Here is a 10,858-nt window from a genome sequence, read left to right as displayed (position 1 = left end):
CCTCCGCCGCCGCCGCCGCCGCCGCCGCCGCCGCCGCCGCCGCCGCCGCCGCTCCACAGACGTCACATGATGTTTGGTCACGTGGGCTCCATTCATGAAGCGGCGACGCGGCCGCTGGGGCTTAAAGGGGAAGCGGCGGCGGCCGCGGCGGCTGCGGGGCGCGTCCTCACTGCGCCTGCGCGCCCGGAGCCGGCTCCGGACCCTGCGCGCCGCTCCCGGCCCCGGCAGGACCCGCCCGGGCCGCGAGGCTGGGGGCCCCGGGGGGAGGGCTGGGGGGCCCGTGTCCCGCTCTGCTGACCCGCGGGACCGCTGCGGCCCTGAGGTCCCCGTGCGTCGCGGACACGGTCCCCGAGGCGCTTCCGAGGCTGCACGGCGGGCACAGCGCGCGTTCCCCCCCGCGTCATTCCCGGACCCGCCTCGGCCCTGCCGGGCAGCGGGGGCCGGTTCACAGACGACCCGACAGCCTTGTCCAGGGTTCGCAGTGAGGTCTGGCCGCGGCCACCTGCGAGGGCTGCGGGGTGTCCCCACCCACCGCCCCAGACCTCACGTTAGCCACGAGCCCTGGCGCAGCTCCCGGGACTGCCCGGAAAACATCGGTGAGAGGGGTGCACCCACCGCACCTGTCTGGGACCCCGTCCCCTCGGGCCGAATCCGCTCCTGCCCCTGCTGTGAGGACCTCTCGCTGCTGCTCAGAATTCCCGGGGTTAGAAGGGACACCGGAGGGATCCCATTTCCAAGTCCTCGAACAGGTATAGAGCCAGGAAAAGCGACTCATCCTGCGAGGCAGGTCGGTGGGACTCAGGTGAGCTGGCCCAGGCGCGGTGAGGGACAGGCGGCGGCAGCACACACACACACACACACCGGGTCTCTGTGGGAATTCAGTGCCACCAACTGACGAAGGCCATCGGCAGAGGACCCGGAAGCCAGGGACATAAGGGTCCCCGAGGGACCCCCTGCCTGTCTTCAGGATCTCCTCTGTGAATCCCACCATGCCTTGTACCCCGCCTGCTTTGTAGGGTTGTGCGTGGTGGTCTATTTCGAGGTGGTCTTTAAGGGCAGGGCACCACACTGTTCTCCAGGGCCTTAATATATCTGGGGCATGACTCTTGGTTGGTTGTTTTTTTGTTTTTTTAAGATTTTATTTGTAGGAACGCCTGGGTGGCTCCATCGGTGAAGTATCTGCCTTCGGCTCATGTCACGATCCTGGGGTCCTCGATCAACCCCCACATCAGGCTCCCTGCTCAGTGTGGGGTCTGCTTCTCCCTCTGCCTGCCGCTCCTTTCTGCTTGTGCTCCCTCTCTCTTGCTCGCTCACTCTGTCTCTCTCAAATAAAATCTTTTTAAAAAGTTAAAGATTTTATTTGTAAGTGATCTTAACACCCAAGGTGGGGCTTGAACTCACAACCCCAAGATTGCTTGCTCTAGCGACTAAGCCAGCCAGGTGCCCCAAGGGCATGACTTTTAAAGTCTACTAAATACACAGAACAAGGCTTGCCCCTGAGGACGAAAATGCACTCCTGTGGGCTCCACCTCCGCCAGCCTCCTCTCCGCCACCACCAGCTCCGTTCTCCTGGTCACACTTGGTAGGGATGTAGGGCCTGACTTACTGCTGGGCCTTGAGAGCCACTCCAGGCAGGTCATGGGGGTTGGCTTGGTGCCACACGGCTCAGGCTGGAACCATGACACCATCAGGAAACACAGGTGATTGACCCGGGCCTGGGGACCAACCGCTTTGTTGGAGGCTCGCTGGCTAGTCTTCTCATGCCCCCATACCCCCGACTCCTCAGTTCTCACACAATGGGGCCTGGCTGCGTTTATACGCGGTAGATGACTGAGAGGCTGACTTACCCATTGTGCTGCTGCCTGCTCCTTCTCCCCAAGGAGGCTTCTACTCTTGGCAAGGTGTCTCTTCCTCCCCACTGGGAACACACCCGGCCACTTGGAAGAGGGGACAGGCAGGCGGGAGGTTGTGCCTATCCCGGGCCACCAGAGAGGTCAATGAGAAGTGCACTGGGGCCCAGCTCACCTGGAGGCCAGCGAGAGTGCGGATGTGAGGACTGCTTCCCGCTTACAGGTGGCCCTGGGCCCTAAGGTCAGCCCTCTGGACATGCGATGGGGGGGGCTAGGCTGCCCACCTTCTACTCTCTGGGACCTGTGGGGAGAGGAATGTTCCAGACCGCCCAGGCTCCTTCGCTGCCCTCTCACCCCACTCTTCTGCAGAGGTGCGGAGAGTTTGCAAACAAGGTTCCGATCTGCTGCAGAGTAACGGGCAGCGGGTCTGTTTGCACATCTGTGGGAGGTCCTCAGGGATGAGGTTGTGCCCTGTCCAAACACCCAGAGAGCCTAGCCTTCAGGATCTGTCTCTGGGTCCAGCTAGAGAGCCCCGGAGAGTCCGTGGTTGGTCTCATCTGCCCCAAGTCTGGCTGGCCCCCACCCAGGGCCCAGGACATCCGTCTCTGGGAATAACACTGCAGCCACACTGGGGAGTGACACCAGAAAGTGACAGGTCCACAGGCTCCAGCATCCCTGCCGGTCCACAAGCATCACCATGACTGGCATCTGGGGCTGCCTCGGTGGGCAGACGCGGAGACCCAGCTCTCTGGTCCAGCCTGGCCGTCCCCGGGCTTCCCGCTGCAGCCTGCCCATGCCCTCCTGCTGACCCCTCCCAGATCTCCCCCTTCTGCTCGCACCCTCCGCAGGCAGATCTGGGGACCCCACTGGGTTCTCCTGGAGTTCAGCAGGCCCCAAACCTGACATTACAAGGGGGCTCAGGACACAAGGACTGACTAACCCTTCTTCCACGGGGGTCCAGGCAGGGAGATGGGCCCACGCCAGGGCCCTCCCAGGATGTACTTCTTCCTTCTCTGTCTGGCCAAGGGCTGCCGACTTGTTTGTTCTGGAGCCCGAGTCCAGCTCACTTGGGGTCCACAGGACAGGGTCAGCCTGCTACAGGAAAGGACTGGCAAGGAGAAGTCGGGCAAAGACCCCATCCAGGCAGGCAGGAGCCTAGGGCAAAGTTAGGCTATTAACTAATTTCCAATTAGGAAACTAAGGCAGAAGCAGACGGGTCAAGCAGACGGAGCTGGTTTTCCCACTGGATTCACCCGGCCCACTGGGCAATAGGCAGTAAGTTCATTCTAGTCACTGCCCCATTTGGGGACATCCAGGGCATGGCAGGGGTCAGAGCTGGCGGTGACGGGAGCCAGGAAGGCATACCTAACTGACCCTTGCCAGCGGACCCCTGTGACGGCTTCTCTAGATGGTAGCATTGCAATGCCTCCTGGCTGGCATCTGGGAGCCCCTGGCCCTTGAAGCCCATCTCTGTCCTTGGCCTGCCCCGGACCCGTGTGAAACAGGTCCCTGCTCCCCATGGGGCTGTGCTCATGGTTAGTGTCTGGGTATCTGTCCCCGTGAGACCCTCAGGCCTGGTTCACCTCTGCAGCCTTCTTGCCTGGCTCACTCCCCTTCTGCCAGCTCATTGGGCTTCCCCGTTTCCCCACCAGCGGGACTCTGGCTTGATCCAAAACCACAGCCTGAGAGCTCACGTCCCCTCTGCTGAGACCCAGGACATTCTTTGTGGGCCAGAGTAAAGCCTCCGCGCACAGCTTTTCTGGACCCGAGCTTCCTCCGATGCCACCATGTGCCTCTTCCACACTTCAGACCCACCTGCTCACTCTCCTAGAGCCAGAGCATGTGTGCTAACCGCGTGCCCCCTCATGCATGGCCAGCAAGTGATGAGACTAGCCTTGAGTTGAAGGGAGTGGCCAGGGGCCAGCTTGGGTCCTGGCCAGGCCTGTGGCCTGTCCTCTTCTGGAAACATTTTTCCCCGGGGAGAGGGTGCCGAGGTGCTGTCAGAGGTGATTCTGGCTCCCTCTTGCCCATCTCTGCCCCCACACAGGAGGGGGACACAGACGCCCCAGGCCCAGACACGTGACATCTACTGGTCCGAGTCTCTGGAGAGCCCTGACATACCTCCCTGAGGGCTCTTCCTTCACCCGCCCCTGCCTGTGTGAAGAGATGTGTGCCCCGGTAAGCTTGGAGGTGCTGGGGGTGCAGAGGCTGCCCCCCCCCACAGTGGGGCACGCCGAGCCAGGCCACCGGGGCCAGCATCCAATCTCGCCTCTAGGGCTGAGGCGCAAAGCACCACACTCTTCCCCAGGAGTTCCCTCTACCTTCCCTTGCTGGGACTCAGTCCCCCGCAACCAGAATGCCTTGCCAAACAGGGCTCCAGGACCCGTGCGATGCGAGTAGCAGGTGGTGACTAAGAGGACACTCGACAAGGTCCCTCTAGGACCGCTGGGGCCCTTCCTCCACACGTGGGATGAAGTTAGAAACAAGGCAACAGGTTGGAAACCAATGTATTTCACCCAAAAGGTGGAGAAGGGACAGACTCGGCAGGAAACGGGACACACAGATCTCAGAATCCGGGACTAACTAAGGAGCCCTTTTCTCAAACGCCGAACGGCGATTCAGGGGACTTGCAGCTGTGGTCCTGGCTGCTGGACTCAGGACACTTGGGATCCTCTGGTCCTTCTCACAATGAGGAGGCCTCACCCCAAGAAGAGACTGGAGAAGGGGCAGGGGTGGGACGGGGTTCCCTCCTCGGCTGGGCCTCTGTGGGAGTGGGGGTGCAGGGGGGAACCTTGACCTTTGTACTCAGGAAGGGGCCTAGCCCCAAGTCGGCTGACCATTTAAGGCCCCCAGGCCTCCTGAACTCCAGAAGAGGTCCTGACCCGGTCTGGGGGAGGAGGAAGGGGGACATTGAGGTCGGAGAATCCATCTGTTCCGGGCCAGGAAGCACTTAGTGACCACACAACTTCCCGCTGGGAAGCGACGCAGCCCCTCCCTGGTTACAACCCCTGCTGCCCTGAGCCGACTCGAGTGGCAAGCAGTGGGCTGCTGTGGGGACACCCTGTGTGGCCTGGGGCTAAGGACAGCCAGCGCAGGGGTGCCAAGCCCAGCAGGGAAGAGACAGTGGAGAGCAGCCTGGTGAGCGTGCTGGCCACCTCAGCTCTCCTTGCCCGCTGGGGCCAGGCTTTGGGGGAATGGCGTGGAGTGGCCAGAAGGGCTCTGGGAGCACCCCACACAGGACTCCAGCTTCACCTTGTCCAGGACGGTCTTTTTGATGGAGGCTGGCGAGACTTTCTCCTGGTCGGCCACGGACTGCAGCTCCCTATGGAGGCAGCGATGGGGGTTAGCTCCAGGCCGTGCCCCCGACCTGCGCCCAACTGTTCACCAGGGAGGAGGAAGCCCCCGACGGCCTGGGCGCTCTGTGCTGTCTCCCACCTCAGCTCCCTAGGCCAGGCCCCTGCCCGCTGCCTCCTACTGACTCAGATCAGCTCAGGGTCACCAAACCTACTAGCAGCCCCTGAGCCCCTGAACCCATCCCTGCCCCAAGCAGGGGCCATGTGCCTTGTCCGTATCCCCTGAAGGTTGGGGGCCAGAGGGTAGCACTGCCTCCCAGGTCATCCCTCGCCGTCAGGTTGTGCACTCAGAGACATTCTGGGCTTCACTGGGGCGGGCAGGGATGCGAGAGACATGCCTGTCCATCCTGCAGACCTGAGCTCCAAGCCAAGTCCGCACATCCTGCTGTCCCTCCTCTTTAATTTCCTTTCTGCCGTCACCCTGCTGGTGTCACCCCGCTGGTGCAAATGCACAGCGGAGTGCCCTTATGGCTGACCTGCCAAGTCTCCCCAGGAGGGGGCGGGCGGGAGGAGGGTGTGACCCGGGCCCCAGGAGATCCCTCTGGTTCCCACTGGCCTGCCTCCCCAGCCTGGATGGTCACCGTGGTCTGCAGGCTCAAGTGGTGACCCCCCGTGGGAAGCGCCACACGGGCCCGGAGGGCAGCCCGTCTCCACAGGACAATGGGTGCCTGGGTACTACCAGCCATGACCCTCGGGCACTGCTGCCAGGCCTCAGTAAATGTGTGCTCGGGGAAAGGCTGAGCAGAACACGTGAGGGCTCTGGCGGGCCGAGTCGCGCAGCCAGGAGCAGGCAGCCTCGGGGGGCCCACCGTGTGCGGACGCAGGAGGCCTCCACAGCATTGATGAGGAGGGAGCGGAAGCCCCCGCTCTCCAGGACGTGCAAGGCGTGGATGGTGGCCCCGCCGGGAGAGCAGACGTGGTCCCTCAGCTGGCCCGGGTGCTGTTCTGAGTCCAGCAGCATCTTGGAGGCTCCCTGCACCAGAGAGAGCCGCTGACCGCTGCAGGGCACCTCTCCTGCCTGCAGGCCACTGTCCCCAGCCCCAGCCACCGTGCACCCGCTGATTCTCCCCCATCCGCCCACCGCAACAGCGTCAGGCCGGGCAAGGAGTAGCCCTCAGCAAAGCATCAGGAAAAGCACTGACCAGCAGAGCCTGGGCTCCGAGGCGGACTGCCAGGCGCCTGGGCAGCCCCATCTTCACACCCCCATCTGCCAGGGCCTCCAGGGCTGTGAATGCCTGCAGGGAAAAGGCACCTAAGCCACTGCCCCAGGCCCTTCCTCCTCCTCCTCCTCCTCCTCCTCCTCCAGGCGGTGGTGCTGCCGGGCAGCCCCGCCCACAGCAGCCAGGACAGGGAGGAGGATGTGCCCCGCCCTGGGAACTGTCCGCCACGCCACCACCCCTGGCCGCCCAGCCCCAGTCCTCACGTAGGCTGGGCCGCTGCCGCTGAGCCCGGTGACGGCATCGATCAGGTCCTCCTCCACCTCCGTGCAGAAGCCCACGCTCCCCATCAGCTTCTCCAGGAGCCGGCCATCCTCCACCTGGGCGTGGGTGCCCGTGGCGTACACAGTGGCCCCCTCCCGCACCACAACCGGGGTATTGGTCATGCAGCGGATAACTTTGGGGGCCGGCTGGAATGCCATCAGCTTCTGGAGGGGAGAGTGGCTGTGTGTCTGTGCGGCCCCTTGCCCAGCAGGGTGTGCTTGGCCTCAGGGAACGCACTCGCCCAACCAAGCACTTCCTGGCTTCTCACTGCGGGCAAGGCCAATCGGCCATTTCTCAGCCAGAGCTCCCAAACACAGCGCAGAGCATGCTTCTACCCCCTTCTCAGACCCCACCAGCCTGCACCCACAATGCTCACCTTCTCGATGGAGCTGATGGTGACCCCAGCAGCGCAGGACACCACGATGTGCCGACCCTCCATGTCAGCACCGATCTCGTCCAGGATAAACGGGATGATATGTGGCTTCACGGCCAAGAAGAGCACGTCACTGTGCCGCACAGTCTCCTTGTTGTGGGGAGTCAGGTTCACTCCCATCTTCTGCAGGGAGCGCCAGTGGGGGCTCAGCCTGCCAACATGGCTGGCCGCGCCCCCTCATACCCTTCCCAAGCTGAGAGCCTCGGGCATAGAAGAGGACTGAGGCTGCTGAGAACGGGGACAGGCTGGGGAGGGGTTCAGGGCACGGAGCTCTGACAGCCCCCAGTCACCCTTCCCACCCTGAAGCCCAAGCTCTCTGCACTGATATACGACCCTTTTGGAAACAGAAAACGGATGAGTACCCACGCCACAGCCCTGATGCACCCCATCGTGGGCGGCAAGCCTCCAGGGGTGAGCGGCATTATGGGTGCGCAGGCTCTCCCAGCTTGAGGTCTGGAGCCCTAACTCAGCTGTGGCAAACCAAACCTGTATTCAGTCCCCAGATGGGTCTGACCTGGCCCCAACTCTGTGGTCCCATCTGCTGGGCTCCCACAGTCCCTGTGGAGGCTCTGTTTGGGGAACCCCATTCCAGTCCAGCACACCCTTCCCACAAGCTGCACGTGTGCCTGTCCCCAGGTCCCAGGAGCTGAGCAAGGGCTGTTACCAGCAGGCCAGCAGGCAGGTCTGTGGGGTGCTACGGCCCAGGGCTCTCCTCTCCAGGGAAGGGTGGTGGTCCCACAGTGTCTCTCACTAGGACCTTTACACCTGGGGCCCTCAGGGTCAAGGCTATCACACACTCACCCCAGACACAGTGACTTAGCCCCTTCAGGGACCACCTCCCGGTCCCTGTCCACCCTGCACCTACCCTGAGGGCAGAAACCGTGGCCAGGTCCATGTCTGGGGAGCTGGCCATGATCTTGTGGGCAGCCAGGATGCCTGCGGGTAACAGAGATCCTTCCTCAAGGTCTGTCCTGTCCTCCCCCATTCACGTCCACGGGAAGGAAAGTGGAAATCCCACCCCCAGAGTAAGACAGCAACTCCTGCCCCACCCCCAACCACCCCAAGGCTGCCCTCTCCCCCAGGGCTCAAACAGGGCAAGTTTTCCAGACCCGTCCTTTCACCCGCCAGCCGGCGGAAGGGTCATGGCCCACCCCCGCCCAGCCCGCGGCCTCCCGGCTGCAGGGCTTACCTGCGGCTGTGAAGCCCCTGGCCAAGGCAAAGGCCAGCTGGCCAGCTCCGATGAAGCCCACGCTCATGTTGCCGGAGGCGCCGCCCACAGCCCTCCCGGCGGCCACCGGCCCTGCAGGGGCAACTACGGGACGAGACGGGGCAGGACCCAGAGCAAGAAGTCGGGCGGGCGGTGCCAGGCCCGGCCCCTCGGCCGCTGGCCCGCGCCCATCCCCCCCCCCTCCCACCGCCAGCGCAGCCGGCCCAAGTTTGCCCGAGGCCGCGCGCCGGCTGCGACCGCGGCGGCTCCAGTCTCCGCGCCCGGGCAGTCCCGACGGCCCCGAACAGAGGCCACGGCGAGCGGCGGGCCGGCCTCCGGAGCCGGAGAGCCGCGGGGGGCGACGGCTCGGAGCCCGGACGCCCCCCACGTCCGGGCCCCACCCCCACCCCAGGCCCTAGCTGGGGCACGCAGGCGCGCCTTCTCCTGCCCCGCGCGCGCCCGCGCCCGACCCCAGCTGGGCGCCCACTCACCCACCGACCGCGCGGGTCGCCCGGGATGCGCGGAGCCGCGCCCGCCACGCGGCACCCGAGCCGGTCGGCCCCGCCCCCGCCGCTCCAGCGAATCGGAGGCGCGGCCGCCAGGCGCTGGCCAATCGAGGGACGCGGGAGGAGCCAGGGGGCGGTTGCATCATCCGCTCGCCCCGCGCCTCCGGCCCCGCGGCCTCCCGGCCTCCCCGCGCCCCCGGCTCCCGCCCCGGGTCCGCGCCCCGCGACGTTGCGTGGGCCCTGAGCGCGCCGGGGCTGCGGCTCCCCGCGCGGGGCCTGGGAGTGGGCCGGGCGGACCCGCACACGCCGGGCTGGGGTCCTCAGCCGAGGGGCCCGGGTGCGCCGTTCCTCTGTGTCCTCGCTTCTCCGCTCCTTTGTGCGCGTGCGTGCGAGCGTGCGGAAGGCTTGAAAGCAGTTTGCGAAATGGAAACATTTAAAATGTAGCACTATCTTGATACTGTGTTTTGTAGCTTTAAAATTTATTTATTGTACCACGAAGCTTGAAAACTGGAGAGGATAGCCTAAGCCTTTTCAGAATCTCAAAATCGGTGGGCGGGGGTGGGGTAGGGGGTGCACCCGGGAGGTCTAGGTCGATCCCGCGTGAGATCCAGACCGTCTTTTTCCCAACTGGGGTTTTCTCTGCGGGTCTTTTCTCCAGGCTGCGGCATGACGGAGGCCATAGTCCTGTATGGCCTAAACCTCCGCAAACAGGGGCTTGGGGCCAGTAGTGACCAATGAGTAAAGAGAAGATGAGATCCTATAGTGTCCCTCAGCTCCCGTGGAGCACTCCCACGTCTCCCGACATCTTGTCGGCAGTGTCCATGGGAATCCGGGGGTTTGCATTTGGAGAACAAGTTGAGTCTGCCTTCGGGTTTTGGCATAGTCCAGGGTCCCAGTCAGCAGAAGTGTTAAGGGCAAAAATAATAGTCATTGGCAACCCCCACCCTACCTCAGGGGAACAGGTGACCTGCTCTATTTTTTCAGTTCTGTATCCTCAACGGTGACAAGCTGTTCTCGGACCTGATCTGGCATTACCCTGACGTCTGTGCTCCAGAAGCAGGGCTATGAGTTCTTGTGGACACAGTGGTGGCCACCAGCACCAGCAAACCCATGGGTAGTGACCATGAACGGAAGGTAGATTTCCTGGCATTCCCCATATGAGGGCAGCAGAACGTTTAGTGCTCTCCCTCTGAGGGAGGCGCTTCTCCAGTTGTCACTCCCAGGATCCATGCCCACCAAACCTCATGACCCAAGTGCCCCCCCCCCCCCCCCGAGACTCTTGCCCACCAGCATCTGCCCCTGACCCCACGCCACTTGCCCAAAGTGGACTGTCTTGGGACTGGCCCAGACTCCAAGCCATAGTGATAAAGCCCAGCAGTCCCTCTGAGTATTCCCTGCCTGGACATAATCAAAGGACAGAACCCCTGCCTTCAAAAAGTACTGTTTTTCACTGATAAGAACAAATAACTCCCTCCTCCAAAAAGAAAAAGTCCTCTGACCCGGAGAGTGGCTGTCTGCAGGAACATCCCAAGGCAAGCCTCCAGGAGGGCTTCTGCCATGTTGACCAAAGTGGGATGCCTCCCACTTTGTCTCCCCCACAGACCTTTTAAATTTAGGGTAGGTGGAGCACTGGGAGCACAAGGCCACTGGACAATGAGGAGACTGGGGAGCCGGTGACAGATAACCATTTCAGAAGTTTGGCTAGAAAAGGAGGAAGACTGGTCGAGGTGCAGGCCTCCCTGTGAGCTAGGAAGGATGTGACCCATATGCTCCTTTGTCGCCTGGAGATGTGCCCCCTGGCCCCCGCTCTCCCTCAGTCAGTGAGGGCTGTCAGGACACCTCAGGACACACTGGTCCCGTTGGGGATTGGCTGTTGAGCCGATGATGCCTGTCTCCTCCAGATAAGAACCCTTGTGAGTGCGTGGTCCCTATCAGGCAAGCGAGCCATCCCTCTCACACAAGGGAGCCCCTGGAACCCAAGCCTAAGAGCTGCTTGGGCCCACGCCCCCCCCCCCCCGCAACCCCCTG

General features: G+C 63.2%; 1 protein-coding gene across 3 annotated transcripts; it reads right to left on the bottom strand.

Annotated features, from left to right (window-relative positions):
* Positions 1–4,339: 4,339 nt before the first annotated feature.
* Positions 4,340–8,901, bottom strand: PYCR1 (pyrroline-5-carboxylate reductase 1). 3 transcript variants are annotated; one of them, XM_059378981.1, is made up of 8 exons: positions 8,816–8,901; positions 8,307–8,429; positions 7,983–8,053; positions 7,061–7,240; positions 6,627–6,848; positions 6,346–6,438; positions 6,013–6,176; positions 4,340–5,172 (listed from the first exon to the last, which is right to left on the bottom strand). In XM_059378981.1, the coding sequence occupies exons 2-8, from the start codon at positions 8,371–8,373 to the stop codon at positions 5,007–5,009; spliced, it is 963 nt and encodes a 320-aa protein (XP_059234964.1). In that variant the 5' UTR covers positions 8,374–8,429; positions 8,816–8,901; the 3' UTR covers positions 4,340–5,006. The 3 variants fall into 3 exon arrangements, with proteins under 3 accessions (XP_059234964.1, XP_059234963.1, XP_059234962.1); XM_059378980.1 differs by having other exon boundaries at positions 6,627–6,845; positions 8,820–8,875; XM_059378979.1 differs by having other exon boundaries at positions 8,820–8,873.
* Between the last annotated feature and the right edge of the window lie 1,957 nt (positions 8,902–10,858).

This window comes from Mustela nigripes, chromosome 16 (assembly GCF_022355385.1).
Source record: "Mustela nigripes isolate SB6536 chromosome 16, MUSNIG.SB6536, whole genome shotgun sequence".
NCBI classification, from domain to species: Eukaryota; Metazoa; Chordata; class Mammalia; order Carnivora; family Mustelidae; genus Mustela; species Mustela nigripes.
The sequence above is the reverse complement of the archived record's forward strand: the minus strand, read 5'-3'. Positions and strand labels throughout refer to the sequence as shown.

What these genes read in the sequence shown, in the direction of transcription:
- PYCR1 (XM_059378981.1), bottom strand. Translation starts at nt 8,373, where the DNA reads ATGAGCGTGGGCTTCATCGGAGCTGGCCAGCTGGCCTTTGCCTTGGCC. An exon ending in GCGGCAGCGGCCCAGCCTAC is followed by an intron (nt 6,439 to 6,626) that starts GTGAGGACTGGG and finishes TTTTCCCTGCAG; the next exon opens with GCATTCACAGCCCTGGAGGC. An exon ending in GCCTCCTGCGTCCGCACACG is followed by an intron (nt 5,173 to 6,012) that starts GTGGGCCCCCCG and finishes CTGCCTCCATAG; the next exon opens with GGAGCTGCAGTCCGTGGCCG.